Source organism: Lepidochelys kempii, chromosome 1 (genome assembly GCF_965140285.1).
Source record: "Lepidochelys kempii isolate rLepKem1 chromosome 1, rLepKem1.hap1, whole genome shotgun sequence".
Taxonomy (NCBI): domain Eukaryota; kingdom Metazoa; phylum Chordata; order Testudines; family Cheloniidae; genus Lepidochelys; species Lepidochelys kempii.
The window spans coordinates 165,443,736-165,461,418 of record NC_136380.1 but is presented as its reverse complement, the minus strand read 5'-3'; the positions used below and the strand labels follow the sequence as shown (position 1 = coordinate 165,461,418).

Here is a 17,683-nt window from a genome sequence, read left to right as displayed (position 1 = left end):
ATTTTCCAAATTTACTTATGAAATGTAATTAAGCATTGATGAATTTGTTAATAAGGGCCCAATTCTGTTGCCATTATGTAGGCAAAACTCCCTGTGAAGTCAGTGCTTTGTTTGCATAAGGATATGGAGCCCCAGTCCTATTATTCATTCTTGGACTGGGAAATGGTCTCATGGCTTTTCTGTTAATTTTAGGAATGGTGTGCCTCCCACACTGTTAGTAACTTTGGAAATGAGCATACACTTTAAAAAGTGGACCTGTGTAATTCCTGACATGTCTGGAGGCTTTCTGTATATTAAACATGACCTTAGTTAATGATTTCAGAATTGTTTTTTTGTTTGTTTGTTTTTGGTAACAAAGAATGTTTGTGACCAGCTGCTTAACACAGTAACATTAACCTGGGGAAGGAACACAAGCAAGAACAGGTTAAAGAATATTTAGATAAGTTAGATGTATTCAAATCAACAGGGCCTGATGACCGAGGATATTTAAGGAGCTAGCTAAAGCATTAACATTGATCTTCAGGAACCTGTGGAGGATGGGTGAGATCCCAGAAGATTACAGAAGGGCAAACATCTTTTGAAAAGGGGAAAAAAGAGGACGTGGAGAATTATAGATCAGTCAGCCGAACTTTGATACCTGGGAAGATACGGAAAGAAATTATCAAACGCATTTTTAAGCACCTAGAAGATAGTACTGTGATAAGTAATAACCAACAAGGATTTGTAAAGAATAGATTGTGCCAAATAAACTGAATCTCCTTCTTTGACAGGGTTATTAGCCGAGTGGATGCGGGGGAAGGAGGAGAAGAAGTAGATGTGATATACTGTATCCTGATTTTATTAAGACTTTTGACATAGTTCCAAGTGACATTCTCTTAACTACTAGGGAAATGTAGGCTAGATGAAATTACTATAAGGTGGGTGCACAAGGGTTGAAAGACCGTACTCAGAGAGTTGTTATCATTGGTTTGCTGTCAAACTGGGAGGACATATCTAGTAGGGTGCTGCAAGAGTCTGTTCTAGATCCAGCACTGTGTTTATAAAATTTGTGGATGACCCCAAGCTGGGTGGGGTTTCGTAAGCACTTTGGAGGCCAGGATTAGAATTCAAAATGACCTTGACAAACTAGAGAATTGGTCTGAAATCCACAAGGTGAAATTCAGTAAAGACAAGTGTGAAGTACTTACACTTAGGAAGAAAAAATCAAATGCATAACTGCAAAATGGGGAATAACTGCTAGTTAGATGGTAGTACTACTGAAAAGGAGCTGGAGGCTATTGTTGCTTCATGTTCAATTTGTGATCTACTAATAACATTCTTGGGTATATTAACCGGAGTGTTGTAGGTAAGACAAGGGACGTAATTGTCCTGCTCTGCTTAGCACTCCTGAGGCCTGAGCTGGAGTTCTCTGTACAGTTCTGGGCATAGGCGCTGAATATGCTTAGCACTCACTGGCAGCCAACCTCCCCCCTTCCCCTACAGCGCCTCCCGCCCACCGGTAGCCCTGCTGATCAACTCTTCCCCCTCCCTCTCAGTGCTTCCTGCCTGCCGTGATCAGCTGTTCCGCGGTGTGCAGGAGGCACTGGAGGGCAGGAGGAGAAGCGGGGATGGGGCATGCTCAGGAGAGGGGGCAGGAAGAGGAGGGGTGGAGGTGGGGTGGGGGTGGAGCCTGGGGGGAAGGGATGGAGTGGGGGGCGGGGCCTGGGGATGAGTGGGGGCTGAGCACCCCCAGGAAAAGGAGGAAGCTGGCAGTTGTGCTTCTGGGGCTACATTTCAGGAAAGATGTGGACAAATTGGAGAGAGTCCGGAGGAGAGCAACAACAATAATAAAAGGTTTACAAAACCTGACCTATAAGGAAAGTTTAAAAAAAAAACTTGGCATATTTAGTCTTGAGAAAAGAAGACTGAGGGGAGACTTGAGAAGTCTTCAAATATGTTAAGGGCTGTTATAAAGAAGACTGTGATCAGTTGTCTTCCATGTCCGCTAAAGGCAGGACAAGAAGCAATGAGCTTTATCTGTAGCAAGGGAGACTCAAGGTAGATATTAGGAAAAAACTTTCTATTATAAAGATAGTTAAGTACTGGAATAGGTTACTGAGGGAGGTTGTGGAATCTCCATCATTGGACGTTTTTAAGTATGGGTTAGACCAGAGGTTCTCAAACTGTGGGTCGTGACCCTGTTTTAATGGGGTCACCAGGGCTGGTTTAGACTTGCTGGGGCCTGGGGCTCAAGCCAAAGCCGGGGCCCCACCACCTGGATCTGAAGCCCAAGCCCTGGGTGGCAGGGCCCAGGTTACAGGCCCCCTGGGGCTGAAGCCTTTAGGCTTCAGCTTTGCCCCTGCACCCTGCCAGGGGTGGTGGGGCTCAGGCTTTGGCTTTGGGGCCCCCTGCCCGGGGCAGCGGGGCTTGGGTGGGCTCAGGCTTCAGTTCCCCCTCCTGGGGTCATATAGTAATTTTTGTTGTCAGAAGGGGGTCACATGGTACAATGAAGTTTGAGAACCTCTCGGTTAGACAAACACCTGTCAGGGATAGTCTAGGTATACTTGATCCAGCCTCAATGCAAGGCGCTTGACTCAATGACTTCTTAAGGTCCTGCAGAAATAACAAAGTATGTTGGGTGAAAATAGGCATATAGCAAGAGAATGTTATGGTTTTCAGGAGAAAAAGACAGTGTTGAAAAGAAATGTCGTGTGATAGATCTTTAACCAGAGAAAGAGCTTTTTAATAAATAACATCTTGGTGCTATCTTACATTTTCACTGTAATTTAAATTCAGGCACTTCTTCTGGAAACATGACAACGTAACTGGTATAAAATAAATGGGTTATGTTCAGTGCTTTTTAAGAGACTCAGATGAATTAATAATAAGAGGAAACATACCATAAAAGGCTTACGCTCTCAATTTGGAATTGCTCATCAGATTCCTGAAGCTCTTCTAGAGAAAATTAAAGACTCTATCCTGCAACACGTTGTTGATGGTATGAGACAACAGGGAACAACATATGTAGGTAAGTGCTCACCTGAATGATAGAGTAAGCACATGCCAAGTAATTCTGTTGAACTACTTTTGAACTCCAAATTATCTCCATCAAAGAAGAATGCACTAGTTTCCCATCCTACTTTAAATCTCCCCAGCACTGAAAGTTACAGATAGGCAAAGTAAGTAAAATGCTGCTTGAGAACCCATTAGAGTTTGATTTAAGGACATTCACTTTGTATATATTGACATGAGGTTGACAACTTGTGTTTTAACAGTTATAAAGCTTTTACTTTTTAAATCTCAGCATCTTCTGTCATTAAATAATTGTCTGATCCCACTCATAATTTTTCATATCTTTGAAAATGTAAATAGATTAGTTTATTTTTAAGCTTTTTTTAATCTTTTTTGTTGAAATTATATAAAACTAAAATTGAGTTCTGCTGAGCCTAGCTATACAGTGCCACACAAATAAACAAATTTCAGAGCGGTAGCTGAGTTAGTCTGTATCAGCAAAAACGACAAGGATACTTGTGGCACCTTAGAGACTAACAAATTTATTTGGGCATAAGCTTTTGTGCTAAGACCCACTTCATCGGATGCATGGAGTGGAACATACAATAGGAAGATACTGCAATTCTTCAACAAAAAAACTTCAAAAACAGACTCTAACGAGAAACTGGAGAACTGCAATTAATTTGCAAACTGGACACCATCAAATTAGACCTGAATAAAGACTGGGAGTGGGTGGGTCACTACAAGAACTAAAAACTAATTTCCCCATGCTAATTTTCCCCCTACTGTTACTCACACCTTCCTGTCAGCTGTTTGAAATGGGACACCCTGATTACCACTACAAAAGTGATTTTTCCTCCTGTTGATAATAGCCCACTTTAATTGAATTGTCTCGTTAGAATTGGTAAGGCAACTCCCTTCTTTTCATGTGCTATGTATATATATCTTCCTACTGTATTTTCCACTCCATGCAGCTGATGAAGTGGGTCTTAGCCCACCAAAGCTTATGCCCAAATAAATTTGTTAGTCTCTAGGGTGCCACAAGTACTCCTCGTTGTTTTTACAAATAAACAAAAATCTCCCCTGTACAGGAGGTATTCTTTGGGAGGTGTTTGTGCATTTTTTCAAGGCCCCTTTACACCTTCAGGGTGGCTGCAATTAATGGGCTTTGTCAGAGGGCAGAATCTGCCTCTGTGTGTTTAGACTTTAGCAACACTCAAATGTTTCTGAACTCGCTCTGTCCCTCTCTAGTATCTTCAGTAATCTATCACAGAATACATTTCTTATGGCACTGCTATGCAGTTTGCTGGATTTTTATGGGATTTTAGAGGGATTGCCATAGAATACAAACATTTTGCAGAACCCATGGTGAAGATTCCCTACAGTTTACATAAGTTTATCCCACATTTCAGTTTACTGCTTTTAAAGAAAGTGAAAAAACTGCTTTGAGCTAGCTTGTATAGTTCTGCTTTCTGTTCAGGTGTGCTGCAAACAGGATTAATGCGTACTAAAGATGATGTGAAAATTTTAAACTTTAACTGCCACTTTGGTGACCCGCAGTGCCAGGTGAGTGAGAGATGCTGGAAAGCTAAATATGCTCCATGTTCCATACCAGAATCTAATAACTTGCTACTAATGTAATTTACATAATTTAACAGGATGTATGTCATATCTACCACAAATATGGAAATTTACAAAAGAGCATCTTTGAGAATGTAGCAGTAACTATTAGAAATTTGCTTGTTAGCATTTATCTTCTGTGAAATGTTCATTGGCTTAGTTTGCAATTTGAGGTTATTGCTCAAATTGTGGTTTTCTGAGTAGTAAAGGAGCCCAGACAAATTTGTGCTAAGTAGTTTCATACTTGGTCTCTACAGGTGATGGTTGCTTTCTGCCTGTTGCTAACAATGGATGAAATTTTCTTAGTGATAGTAAGTTTGCCAAAAATGTGTGTTTGGTATACTGAAACTATCTGAATTCAGGTTGAATTCAGTGAACAGTTTCAGCTGAAAAAACCCTGAAAATAAAATTCTTGGAAATGTCAAAATGAGCTGTTTAGACAATGTAGTTTTGAAACAAATGTCAAAACAAAATGTTTTGATACAATTTTTGTTTTAAAACTAGCCAATTTTTTTGTTTTCAGACTTTTTTTGTCCAGCCACCAAACAGAAAAATCAATTTTTTCTCAGCTCTAGTGTCTGGGAATAATTGCTGTAAATTAATGTTCACTGATTTTATTTCCAAATCTGCAAATGTAGCAAAATATTTCCTGTTCTCCAACACATTTTTTGCTCACTAAGGTGAGCTTCATGTGAGTTTTAGTTTTTGAAGAAAAGCTTAATAAGTTTTTGATATTTAACAGTTAACAAAAAACATTTAACTAAATTGTTTAGCATACTTTTGCAGGTAATTCTTCCACTGCTTAAAAATGACTTTTATGAAGTGATTCAAGCAACAATTGATGGGAAACTCTGCAGCTGCATGCCAGCTTGGTCAGAAAACCGTACTGCTGTGTCTGTGGTTATGGCAAGTGAAGGGTACCCAGGAGACTATGCCAAAGGCCTGGAGGTAACAGGTAACTTCTTCTTAAATTCCAGACCAGGACTACTGCAAGGGGCCCAGTGAGTTTCATTTAGCAGAGAGCCATATTGTTACTGGTCCTGAGGAGGCACATGGGGAGAAGGGACTCCTTGCACCCGTGCATGGGGGACAGTCATCGTCACAGAAATGTAGGTTTACACACCTGTCCAAAGTACCACAGGGGCTAGCTGTTTCAAACAGCGCTCTCTCTAAGGACCAGACTGTGGCTTGGGGTTGGGATGAGAAGAGGGTTCTAGTGCAGTGGTTTTCAAACTGTGGGTCGCAACCCAGTACTTGGTCGCGGAATGTAAGGCACTGGGTCACAGCGGCTCTGGTCAGCACTGCTGACCAGGCCATTAAAAGTCCTGTTGGCTGTGCTGCCTGGCTAAGGCAGGCTGGTCCCTACCTGTTCTGACCCCACGCTGCACCCTGGAAGCAGCCAGCAGCAGGTCTGGCTCCTAGGTGGGGAGGGGATGCGCTGCCCCCGCCCTGAGCACCGGATCTTCACTCCCAATGGCCAGTTCCCGGCCAATGGGAGCTGGTGGGGACAGTGCCTGCGGGCGAGAGCCGCTTGTGTGCTTCTGCCTAGGAGCTGGACCTGCTGCTGGCTGCTTCCAGGGCACAGCACCGTCTGTGGTGCCAGGACAGGCGGGAAGCCTGCCTCTGCACCTCTGCTGCACCACTGACTGGGAGCCACCGGAGGTAAGCCTGCACCCCAACCCTGCGCCCCAATTCCCTGCCCAAGCCCCACCCCAGAGCCTGCACCCCCCGCCCAGACCCCTGCCCCAGCTCAGAGCCCCCTCCCACACCCTGAACCCCTCATTCCTGGCCCTACCCGCAGCCCTCACCCCTGCACCCCAACCCTCTGCCCCAGCCCTGAGTCCCTCCCACACCCTGAACCCCTCATCCCCAGCTCCATTGGGTCACGGGCATCAACAATTTTCTTCAACTGGGTTGCCAGAAAAACGTTTGAAAACCCCTGGTCTAGAGCGCTAGGAGTTCCTGGTGGAATTCTGGCTGACCAATTCAGAATTTCTCCAGCGACTTTGTGGGGAGCACAAAATGGAGTGTCACCTTTTCACATGTGCCCTTGTACTAGCTCAGCTTTGCTGGCTTGTAGGTGAGGTGAGCCAGGTGTCTCAGCCAGACAATGGCAGGCTAAAATTGGAACATCGCCACCTTGGCCTGTGTAATACTGAAAATTATTAACCTTTATAACAGGAGCAGAGTGCATTTCCCCTACACCAGTGGTTCTCAACCAGGGGTATATGAACCCCTGGGGGTACTCAGAGGTCTTCCAGGGGGGTACATCAATTCATCTAGATATTTGCCTAGTTTTACAACAGGCTACATAAAAAGCACTAGTGAAGTCGGTACAAACTAAAATTTCATACAGACAATGACTTGTTTATACTGCTCTATTATACGATCCACTGAAATGTAAGTACAATATTTATACTCCAATTGATGTATTTTATAATTATATGGTAAAAAGGAGAAAGTAAGCGGTTTTTCAGTAACAGTGGGCTGTGATACTTTTGTATTTTTGTTTGGTCTTTGTAAGCAAGTAGTTTTTAAGTGAGGTGGAACTTGGGGGTGTGCAAGACAAATCAGACTCCTGGCTCCATAGTTCAGGGGTTAGAACACTGGTCTTGTAAACCAGGGGTTGTGAGTTCAAAGCTCACTGGGGCATGTACAGTAGCTTCTAGCAGTGTCTGTTGTCCCTCAGCAGTGAGGTGCTTTCCTTAGATATTTATTATGGGGGCGGGGGGAAGGGGGGAGGGATAGCTCAGTGGTTTGAGCATTGGCCTGCTAAACCCAGGGTTGTGAGTTCAATCCTTGAGGGGGCCATTTAGGGATCTGCAGCAAAAATTGGGGATTGGTCCTGCTTTGAGCAGGGGGTTGGACTAGATGACCTCCTGAGGTCCCTTCCAACCCTGATATTCTATGATCCTATGAAAGGGGTACAATAGTCTGGAAAGGTTGAGAGCCACTGCCCTACACCATATCTGGTCTGCAAGTCCTCCCTCTGCACCAGCTAGCAAGCCTGAGCAGTGCAGAGAGGAGTCCATGTTACAAAGCTCCCACTGCACCATATGTTCCTGAAGAAATTGTCTGAGTCAAAGAGTGCTGCTGTTGCATTCTCCCTCCTCATCCTCTTCCTGTGCAGCCAGTGTCTTTATTTTGCTTATCCCCGTGGTGCTCTGAAGAAGTGTATATTTCAGTTACAATAACCCTAAATCTAATATGAGTAATAACAAAAAACAGTACATGCAAAGAAATCCCTGGTTAAGTTTGACACTTTATTCATAAGCCATTGCTTAGTGTGCATACATTTAACCCCCTGCAACATCTAAACTCTTCAGGACAGAAGGAAATGAGAATCTTTGCATATCACAACTAGAATATGATTGCCCTATGTGTTTTTCTGTTGCTTACACTGTATGTAGAATGTGAAAAACATATGCCAGAATAAACTGTTCTCTTAAAACGTTAGGCACAGGAGTTAATTTGAAATCAGAGTCATGAAGCACAGCCAGCTGTCGTTAAGCTCTGACCTTCACTGCAGTGCAGCCTGCATAGCAATGTGACACATTATAATTGCAGCAAGTGGAAAGGGTTTCTTTTGCTGGTAAAAACACTTCCTTGCCTATTGTGAAATTGGGAGTGTCACGGAGTCCCCGGGTGATGCTCTGGAACTGATCCCTATGAAGCCAGTCAGGACTCTGGGGAAGTCTTTCTGTGAGCAGACTGTCTTCAGGACACACAGCTCACACCTTCCTGGGTCTGACCTCAGAGCATTCATCATCCTCTGCCCCTCCGTGCACTTCCCACAGCGAGTCCGCCCAGGCAGGCTCTTGGGAAAGCCAGAGGGTCCTGCACCCCAACTTCGCAGTCAGACATGACTCTCAGCCAGCCAGTAAAACAGAAGGTTTATTAGACAACAGGAACATGGTCTAAAACAAAGCTTGTAGGTGCAGAGAACAGGACCCCTCAGCCGGGTCCATTTTGGGGGGCAGTGAGCCAGACAACCATGTCTGCACTTCGCTCCTAGTCCCCAGCCAGCTGCAAACTGAACCTCTCTCCAGCCCCCCCTCCTCTGGGCTTTGTCCCTTTCCCGGACCAGGAGGTCACCTGATTCCTTTGTTCTCCAACCCTTTAGCTCTCACCTTGCAGGGGGGAAGGGCCCTGGCTATCAGTTGCCAGGAAACAGGGTGTCGGCCATTCTCTGTGTCCAGACCCCTGCACACACCTGCCCTCCAGGGCTCTGCAACGATCATACACCTTTACCCCACCACCTAGATACTTAAGAACTGCATAGGGGAAACTGAGGCACCCCCACACTATTCAGAGGAAGAACCTTAAGAACAGTCCCGCTTCGTCACAGGGAGTTGCTATGTTGGATTTTTCTGCCTAATGATGATAGTAGCAAATTTCTCCCTCAAAAATAACCTCAACAGTAAACCCCCCAAATCCTCTCCCCCACCCCAAAAAAAACCCTTATTTTCTAGTATATATTGAAAGAACTAAAGGTTTTTAACTTGCTTAAACAATGACTACGGGTGAGGAGACAACCATCTACAAGTATTTGAAGGGTGCAGATTCTGTGGAGGGCGAGGAATGGTTCAGGGTGGTCTAAGCAGTATAACTAGATGTAATAGGATGAAAATTAAAATACAGGATGAATATCAAGAAAATATTCCGAATAACGAGTTCTTCTGGCATGTGGAATAGTATCTCAAGGGAAGCCTTGTCTCTAGCATCATTTAAAATTAGACTGGACAAGTTCTTCAAAAACATGGTGTTGAAAACATCTTGCCATGGCAGGTGGGTGAGTTTTAAATGTCCTAATGCATCTCTCTTATTCTATGAGCTGCTGCTCTTGAGGGCAGACTCAGCAGGAAGGTTTAGGATAGAATGGGCTTGTGAAGTGAGCTACTCTCTCACCCTGGAAGTAATCTTTTCTGGATACACACATTGGTGAGAAAGTGTAAGGAAGCGTGTAGGGCCACTGCCTGTCCTGTACTTGTGCAATGAGGCAGAAAAAGAATTTCAGCTGCCAGCGCTGTCACCAGCATTATATTTTATTTAAAATAATGAGATCTAATTTTGCTTTCATTTTTGTAGGACTTCGACAAGCGAGAGAGCTAGGGGTGGAGGTGTTCCATGCAGGCACAGCCATGGAAGGTGATAAAGTGGTGACTAATGGTGGCAGAGTCCTTACGGTAACGGCTGTCAAGGAGGATCTGATGTCAGCACTGGAAGAAGCCAACAAAGGAGTAGCAACCATACTGTTCAAGGGTGCCATTTTCAGAAAGGACATTGGTTATCGGGCTATAGCTTTCCTCCAGCCGTCTGTGTATGTAAGCAAGGGCACTAGCAGAAATAGATGCTTGCCTAGCCCACAGCCATTCATATTGTTCTGATTCTGTGATGAGCAACAGTGATGCAGAAAATGTCACTATAACCTCAAATGTGCCCCCTTTTCTCTTTTTCAGAGGCCTGGTACATGATGATGTAAGTGTATACACTCTAACCAGCAGTGCTTTGATTAATCAATCTGAACCACCAACTGCAACTGGTAGTAGATCAGGTAAGGTTAGAACAGTTCTGCAAACTTCCTCTATTTTGAATGAAATCTGAATTTCTCCTAAGAAATGAACAGACTGACCTTTCCACTCAGGCGAAACACCTGGCACTGGTATCGCTAATGAGGCAATATCACTTGTATGCGATTGAACCAGGGGTTTAAATCATCTTTACCAAAGAGAATTATCATTTTCTTCTGTCTTTCTTGTTTGTTAAACAAGGGGAATGACATTCTCTTTCAGTTACATCCCTGGCTTGACCTTGACACACTAGACAAGGGGAACTTGTGGAATGAGAGCTTGCTGTGAAGTGAAATGTTGGATCATCAATTTTTTAAGATAGTATGAAACCAGTAAAGTTTGGGAACCATTACACTAGATTACTGTAGTATAACAAACCTTGCAACTAGCTTTTTAGTAGAATATTATGTCAGTGTCCACTGAAGTAATGCAGTATTACCACTAGTCAACTGTTAACAGTAGTTCTCGTACCAGCTTCATATATTGTTTTAACAGTGTATGATATGCAGACAGGTATCTGTGATCTTGCTAATGAACACTGAATTTTGAGGTCTGCTGTTCACGCTGTGCCTTTTATTAGTAACAGTCATGTGGTCTGAGGAAGGCTTTCTGTTACATAATTAGTTTTTAAAGTGAAATAAGAAAGATTATCAGGTAACAAGGGATCAGTTGGTAAATACTGGTCACGAGTGATTTTTTGCTGTAGATACACTCTAATTTACAAAATAATGGGCTGTAAATATTAGTTATAACAACGTGAAATATGTGATTTCAGGATCTGTACTTCATATGATTGTACATGTTTCTAGTTTAGTCGGTGAGACCAGTAATAAGTTGTCCAAGCTGTAATGATTTTCACTAGTAATGCTGCTTGTTGTTTCTTTTCCTTAGAATTACCTAAAAGTTGTCCTGGGCATTTTTTGTACTTGGCAGGCAGCCATGCAGATCTGGGAGGCTCTACTGATCTCTTTGACTTGAAAGCAACTGGTTATGATGATCCTATCTTGGTATCTCGAGCTAAAGGCATTGGAACTAAACTGCAGGTAACCACTGGCATGCCCATACCAGAGCTCATGTTTGCTGAGAATTTTAAAAACAGCACAATATATTATATAGCTTACAACTCTGAGCATTGTAAAGACACTGGAGGTATGTCTACATTGGAATAAAAGACCCGCAGCTGGCCCAGATCAACTGATCTGGGCTCAGGCTGCAGGACTAAAAATTGCTGTGTAGATGTTTGGGCTCAGGCTGTAGCCTGGGCTCTTGGACCCTCCCCCCTTGCTGTGTCCAAGAGCTTTGGCTCCAGCCTAAGCCCAAATGTCTACAGACCAAATTTACAGCCCCACAACCTAAGCCCTGTGAGCCCAAGTCAGCAGACTTGGACCACCTCTGGGTGTTTAATTGTTGTGTAGACATACCCTACAAGTCCACGCTAGTCAAATGATATGAGATGCTGCTATCACACACTCATAACAAATATCCTACACCCACCACCACCTGTCTCCCTACAGCCTCACCACCACAAGTATGTTGCACTTCCTAGATTAAGCTAATTGAGACTTGTGTATATGTGCGTGTACGTATTTGGGAGTAAATGAAAGTTCTAGAACAGCCATGATGATATTTTGACTGTTGAGTGTTTCCTGCTGGGGAAGCCTAGTACCACACTTTCTCCCCAACAAATCAGCAGAGGACTGTCCCCAACTCTGTCTTACATTCCCTCACTCCCGAGACTCTTCCTTGGCTGACAAGAGTTTGTTAATGCCCATCAATGCTGTTTGCTAGCTGAACCAGAGGGATTGTTACAGTGTGACAAAAGATGCTGAATAACTTAACTCCATAGTGCTCCCAGTCCCCACTGGTCTGGGATGAAAGAGTCCTGGCTTTGCAAACCAAACCCAGATTTTGCATGTGAACCTGATCCAGCACCCATTGAAGCCAATGGGAGTCTTTACTTATGTTTTCCGCTCAATCTTTCTGTACTGAATTGTTTTGTACTGGTGTAGCTACATGAGTGCAGCTCCCTACTGTAGATAAGGCCAAACATTCAGCCCTACACAGAAATTTTTTCTGCTCGTTTCATCCAGTGTAGCTATCAGTTACCAGGGTAAGTTGCACTGATGCAAGCCCTGATTTGCATCAGTGCACTGTGTCTGCATTAGCAGTTGGCACCAGCGTTAACTGCACTGCCATAGCTACACCAATGTAAACAAACCCATCTGTAGTTACACTGGTGTAAATTTCCCTACTTTAGAGAAACCCTCAGTGACAGTTGTTATGGGAAGCAGAGATGAATGTATACAAGCAATATGGTAATCTTAAAAATAAATAAATTAGAAGTCTTTCTTGGGGAAACCAGACTTAATTTTGTGTGTTGATAAATTGTATAATCAATTGCTTGACCATGCTTTGGTTCATTATTTCGTTATGAAATATACTCAAGGCCAAATAACCAGCGTCAGTCAGGTTTATTAATATGGTACAGGAAAAAGGTTCTATGGGGTACCAGTTTCTGAAGAGCAGTCCCATGCAGGTATGTTATATGCACCTTATGAAGAAAGCATGCTCCCCAAGTTACACGCTTCAGCTGGTATTATTGATGTGGTTTTGCAAATTTTACGTTTCTTTACACATCACTAAAATCCAACTGTTTGATCCAGTTCCCTAACTTGTTGTCCTGTTGCTTCCTTATTGTCATTTTGGATACTAGCATTCCAGGTATTGTACTAAGACATAGGAAACTTGTCAAAATCAAGATACATACATTCATGCCGAATGCGTGCTTCAGCAAATGCAAGGTGTTATGGGATACTTAGCATTAGTGAACAGGATTATGGGATAGGCCAGTTTAGGCTATATTGCTGTTACAATGTTTGTGCTTAATGTTACTGGTGTTTAATACCTACTAATATACATATGGTTCAGGAAATACATATTATTAACATGATATATTTATATCTAGCCAGCATGTATTAGTAAACAGTATGACTTTTAACATTCCATTCAAGGCCCTGCATTCCAGTGGAACAGTTCCAAGTTGTCGTCCGTGACAATGAGATGGGGCTTCTTTATCAGAGAGGGTCAGTGAAATATCACTGGAAGGAGGAAGTCTCATCCCCTTTACACCTAATAAAGCAAAAGAAAGTTATTTAATGATGCTCTTTGAGTTTTGCTATATTGTTAAATGAAAACAATAAACTAAGTAGTACAGAACGCAAAACCATGTTTGATGGATTAATTTTATATAGATATTGATAAGCACATACTGTAGTTATCATGAAGAAACTGATGGATGCCCCATCACTTTAGGACAATCTAATATTGGACTCAGCACACAATTTTAAAAAACTATATTGAAGGGACAAATTCTGCACAGGCAGAGAGCCAGGACGTGAACTAGATGATCTGACAAGACTTTCCCATTTCTGATTTCTATAGTGGACAGCGGAGGTGATAAGAAGATTGTCTGCTTTTCTTTCCTCTGACGTGGCAACCATGTCAGAGCTGCTGTTTGCTTCCTATCACAGCTATAAATTGGTTCTCTCACTGTCTTGTTGCAGATTGCACAGATGTGTAAGAAACATGACACCCTTGGCCAGGACTTGGTTGCCATGTGTGTCAATGACATCCTGGCTCAGGGAGCAGAGCCCCTCTTCTTCCTCAACTATTTTGCCTGTGGGAAACTTGACACTGAAGTGGCTCAAGCAGTTATAGCGGGAACAGCTGAAGCTTGTAAGAAGGCAGGATGCACTCTCTTGGGTACGAGCACTCACTTCCTGTATGGGATTTGAAGGTTCTGATATAAAATTTACTGCCATTAGTACGCAGACACTGAGCCTGATTCTCCTCCCTCACTTAATCTGGTGTAAATGGGAGCAGAATTTGAGGTGCTGGATTTTTAGTGCACTAAAAAAATGTCCAGTCCCTCTCCAAATAGAAATATCCAGTATGGGGAACTTCCCCTCCCCGCCCAGAGGTGCCATTTTGATTTTGTCCCAGAAATCTGTGCTCAGATAATACTTTTCCCCTTCCCACTTTTCATTTTTGTAACTCTGAGCTTAACTTTTTGGTGGTCCTTTGAAGTAAGAAACACTTTTCTGGATTTGTTTTGAAACATGCAGTTTAAGCTGTGCCTGTCTTTGTAGCAACACTGAATATGTCCCCAATATGAAAACTTGCATCCGATGAAGTGAGCTGTAGCTCACGAAAGCTTATGCTCAGATAAATTGGTTAGTCTCTAAGGTGCCACAAGTACTCCTTCTCTTTTTGCGAATACAGACTAACACAGCTGCTATTCTGAAATTTGAAAACTGTCATTGATTCCACATTAGAAATGAAATGCGGATGTGTTTACAGTTAGTGCTGCCTTCTTTCTACCTTCCCCTAGGAAGAGAGACTGCTGAATTGCCTGGCATATATTCGCCTGGAGAGTACGACCTCGCTGGCTTTGCAGTTGGTGCAGTGGAACGAGGCCAAATGTTCCTGCAGCTGGAGAGAGTTGCTGAGGGGGATGTCATCATTGGACTAGCTTCTTCTGGGATTCACAGCCATGGCTTTAGCCTTGTAAGGAAGATTCTCTTAATGTCTTCCCTGCACTACTCATCTCCAGTACCTGGTGGATGTGGTGACCAGCCATTAGGTATAATAATATCTGCTTTTTAAAGGTGAACCTTCCTGGAAGTGAATCCAGTTCAGTTATTTTCTTAAATAGACACTGGCAGGGTTTTTAGATCTCAAGATTGAATTTCCTAGTTATGGTTGCCACCAACCCAGTTTTAGGCCCATGGTCCAGTTCCTTGGTTTCTGAGATCTTTCATCCATTTCCCCACAGTGTGATGACACTTCTTGCAGTCTTCCCACGCTACTCTTGGCAGGTCCTATGTCCCAGAGATAGCAAGAGGAATGCTGATAAAAGCATAACTTCTTGTATTGCCTGATAAAAGTGCTTCTGCACTGATTTTTATCTCTAATGATTTTGTAAACTTTTATGATCACAGGAGAACTATTGCTAACTCCAACCAAAATCTACAGCAAGGCTCTGTTGCCAGTCCTTCGTTCAGGGCACGTGAAGGCCTTTGCCCCTATCGCTGGTGGGGGGTTACTGGAAAGCATCCCCAGAATCCTACCTGAATCATTTAGTGTATTTTTGGGTAAGTGTAAAAAAACCTTTTCTGTTATAGGTAAATGACATCTAATATAGACCTGTTTTTTGTTTTTTTTTAAGCCTGGTCTTAAGGAGACTTAGGGTATGTGTATATTCCTCAAGCAGAGGGGGAGGGGGCAGGAATCCCAGTTGTGAATCTCGGAGCGAATCTCAGAGCCTGAGGCTACAGATTTGGCCTCATGCTACGGTGCTAAAAGTAGCAGTGTAGACATTTCTACTTGGGCTGAAGCCTGGGCTCTGAGACCTGCCCACCATGCTGGGTATTGGAGCCCAGACTCCTGCCCAAGCAGGAACAGCTACAGTGTTATTTTTAGTGCCATAGCGTGAGCTTGAGTCTGTGGACCCAGGTTCTAAGACTTGCTGCTGTGGGTGTTCTTTTGCAATGTAGACATATCCTTAGAGGTGAAGTACCATAGGTCCACAGCCTCTGGGTGGCTTAATGGGCACAAAGCAGGGGCACGGTCTATAAACATCTTGCTTAAAATGTTTGTTTTATAGTTTTAACAAGTTTCAGCAAAATCTGTAGCTGTTAAGGAGCATCTGTTTCTAGGAGGGGCTAAGAATTCATTAAGATAGCTTCTGCTTCTCAAACTGCGTACTCAGATTGAACGTTAAGCGCTTGGTAAGGGAGTGAAATTGTACACTTTGGGCTACTGTCTATATATATCTAATATAGTGTTCTGGAAAGGCAGTAGCTTCTCGGTTTCCATTACAAGTCTGATCTTGGCCACCAGCCAAAAGTCCACAGAACTGAATGTCAGATAGAAAATTAGCACATAATGTCTGTAGCTGAGAGAAAAATTTCTCTCAGATTTTAAGTAAATTGGACAAAGCATCTATAAATTACAAGATATTAAAAATATAGGTGTTCAGCAGAGTCCACAAAGTCTTCTAACATTCTCTGTCCTTCAGTAGAATGAAAATAGAAAGGAAAGAAATGAAAACGGAGTATACTGTTTTAATTTAGTTATGCCCACGATCTAAGATTAGATGATAAAATTCGAATTTTATATAGTTATGTCAGAATGGTGTGTTGGCTCTGTCAGCTTAAAATAGGCCACCAATTGACTACAGGAGACAAACTTTCATTTAAAAAAAGAAAAGTCTCTCTAGTTCTCTTCCTGTGGAGATAAATTTGCAAGGGAGGCTTGTCAATAGAGAAACGGTCTAGCAAAGCTGGAGCTAATTAGACAAGTTTGTAAATTAAGACACCTAAAAAAAAGGTATTCATCACAGTTAGAATATTCTGTCTAAAATTTTTGCCAGATCTCAGCTTGAGAGTGAACAGTCTGAGATAATTAAAATTAGGTCTGTTGGGTTTCTCTCTATTTGCAATATGGTGCATGGGACCAAGCTTTTGAACTTTACAATCAAGTTTTAAAGGTTACTAAGTGTTCAAATAGGAACATGAGGGCACAGCGGGCTATGACCAACATTGCACTGCTCCTGATGAACCTTGGGAAAATCATTAGGGTGCTGATAAACTTTACAAAGTATGCTGACTGCTGGCTCAATGGCAGTGCACCAATTCACCTTTCAGTGCACACAATTACCTATCATAAAGTGTATGGCAGTGTTTCCCAAATGGTAGGTCCTGATAGAAAGTTTAGATGAGTCGTGAGGCCCTAGGTAAATATATACTTGTTCCAGCTTGATGTAGAGGGGAGACCTGGGAGGTTGGAAAATGGCCCTGCCCCACGCTGTCACTGCAGCGGTGGCTCCTGTCCTGCAGGGCTGGCCCAGCTCCCCACCCCAAGCATTGAGACCCAGCACAGGGTCACAGCCCCACTCAGGTTTGGCCTGGTTGTCTCTCCCCAAACCCGAGTGACGCTGCATCCCTCCCCGGCCTAGCTCTGTGAGACAGGAGGCACCATGTCAGTGTGGGATGGGCTCGCCCTCTAACCCCCTTTTCCCCACCTCCTGTCCACACAGGGCCAGTATTAGGATTGTGGTACCAGGGTGGAGGTTGCATAAATGTAATAGTGTGTCACAAAGAAAAAAAAAGAGAGAGTGCAGCGGTGGGTTGCTTATTAAAAAGTTTGGGAACCACTGGTCAGTAGCAAACTCCTCTACTCTCTGAATTCAGTCACTTTGAGCCACCTGCACAGCACAAGGCAACCCCTGCACTTTCCACGGTGGATGTAAATGGCCTGGGGCTTGACGTTTCTGACTGATCTGGGACAAATGTCACTTTGCTCTATCACTGTTCATCTACAGCAGTATGTTTTCAATAGGCGGTGCAATGCAGTTCCCATAAGCTTTAATGTGTGTTGCACAGGAAGATAGCTGCCCAATGGTTTTAAAATGTAGAAGATATTATCGATTATACAATGGT

At 43.2% G+C, this 17,683-nt stretch overlaps 1 protein-coding gene and 1 non-coding gene across 2 annotated transcripts in view; both read left to right on the top strand.

Moving 5' to 3' along the window:
- LOC140905371 (trifunctional purine biosynthetic protein adenosine-3) overlaps nucleotides 1–17,683 on the top strand; it is a 40,271-nt gene that overhangs the window by 9,411 nt on the left and 13,177 nt on the right. Inside the window, exons 7-15 of the mRNA XM_073328579.2 lie at nucleotides 2,920–3,007; nucleotides 4,472–4,557; nucleotides 5,398–5,566; nucleotides 9,700–9,931; nucleotides 10,071–10,165; nucleotides 11,115–11,224; nucleotides 13,745–13,943; nucleotides 14,572–14,823; nucleotides 15,182–15,334. Coding sequence (XP_073184680.1) covers nucleotides 2,920–3,007; nucleotides 4,472–4,557; nucleotides 5,398–5,566; nucleotides 9,700–9,931; nucleotides 10,071–10,165; nucleotides 11,115–11,224; nucleotides 13,745–13,943; nucleotides 14,572–14,823; nucleotides 15,182–15,334 — 1,384 coding nt within the window. The remainder of the gene's footprint in view (nucleotides 1–2,919; nucleotides 3,008–4,471; nucleotides 4,558–5,397; nucleotides 5,567–9,699; nucleotides 9,932–10,070; nucleotides 10,166–11,114; nucleotides 11,225–13,744; nucleotides 13,944–14,571; nucleotides 14,824–15,181; nucleotides 15,335–17,683) is intronic.
- TRNAT-UGU (transfer RNA threonine (anticodon UGU)) lies at nucleotides 7,192–7,264 on the top strand. The gene has a single exon. It is a non-coding gene; the product is annotated as a tRNA-Thr (tRNA).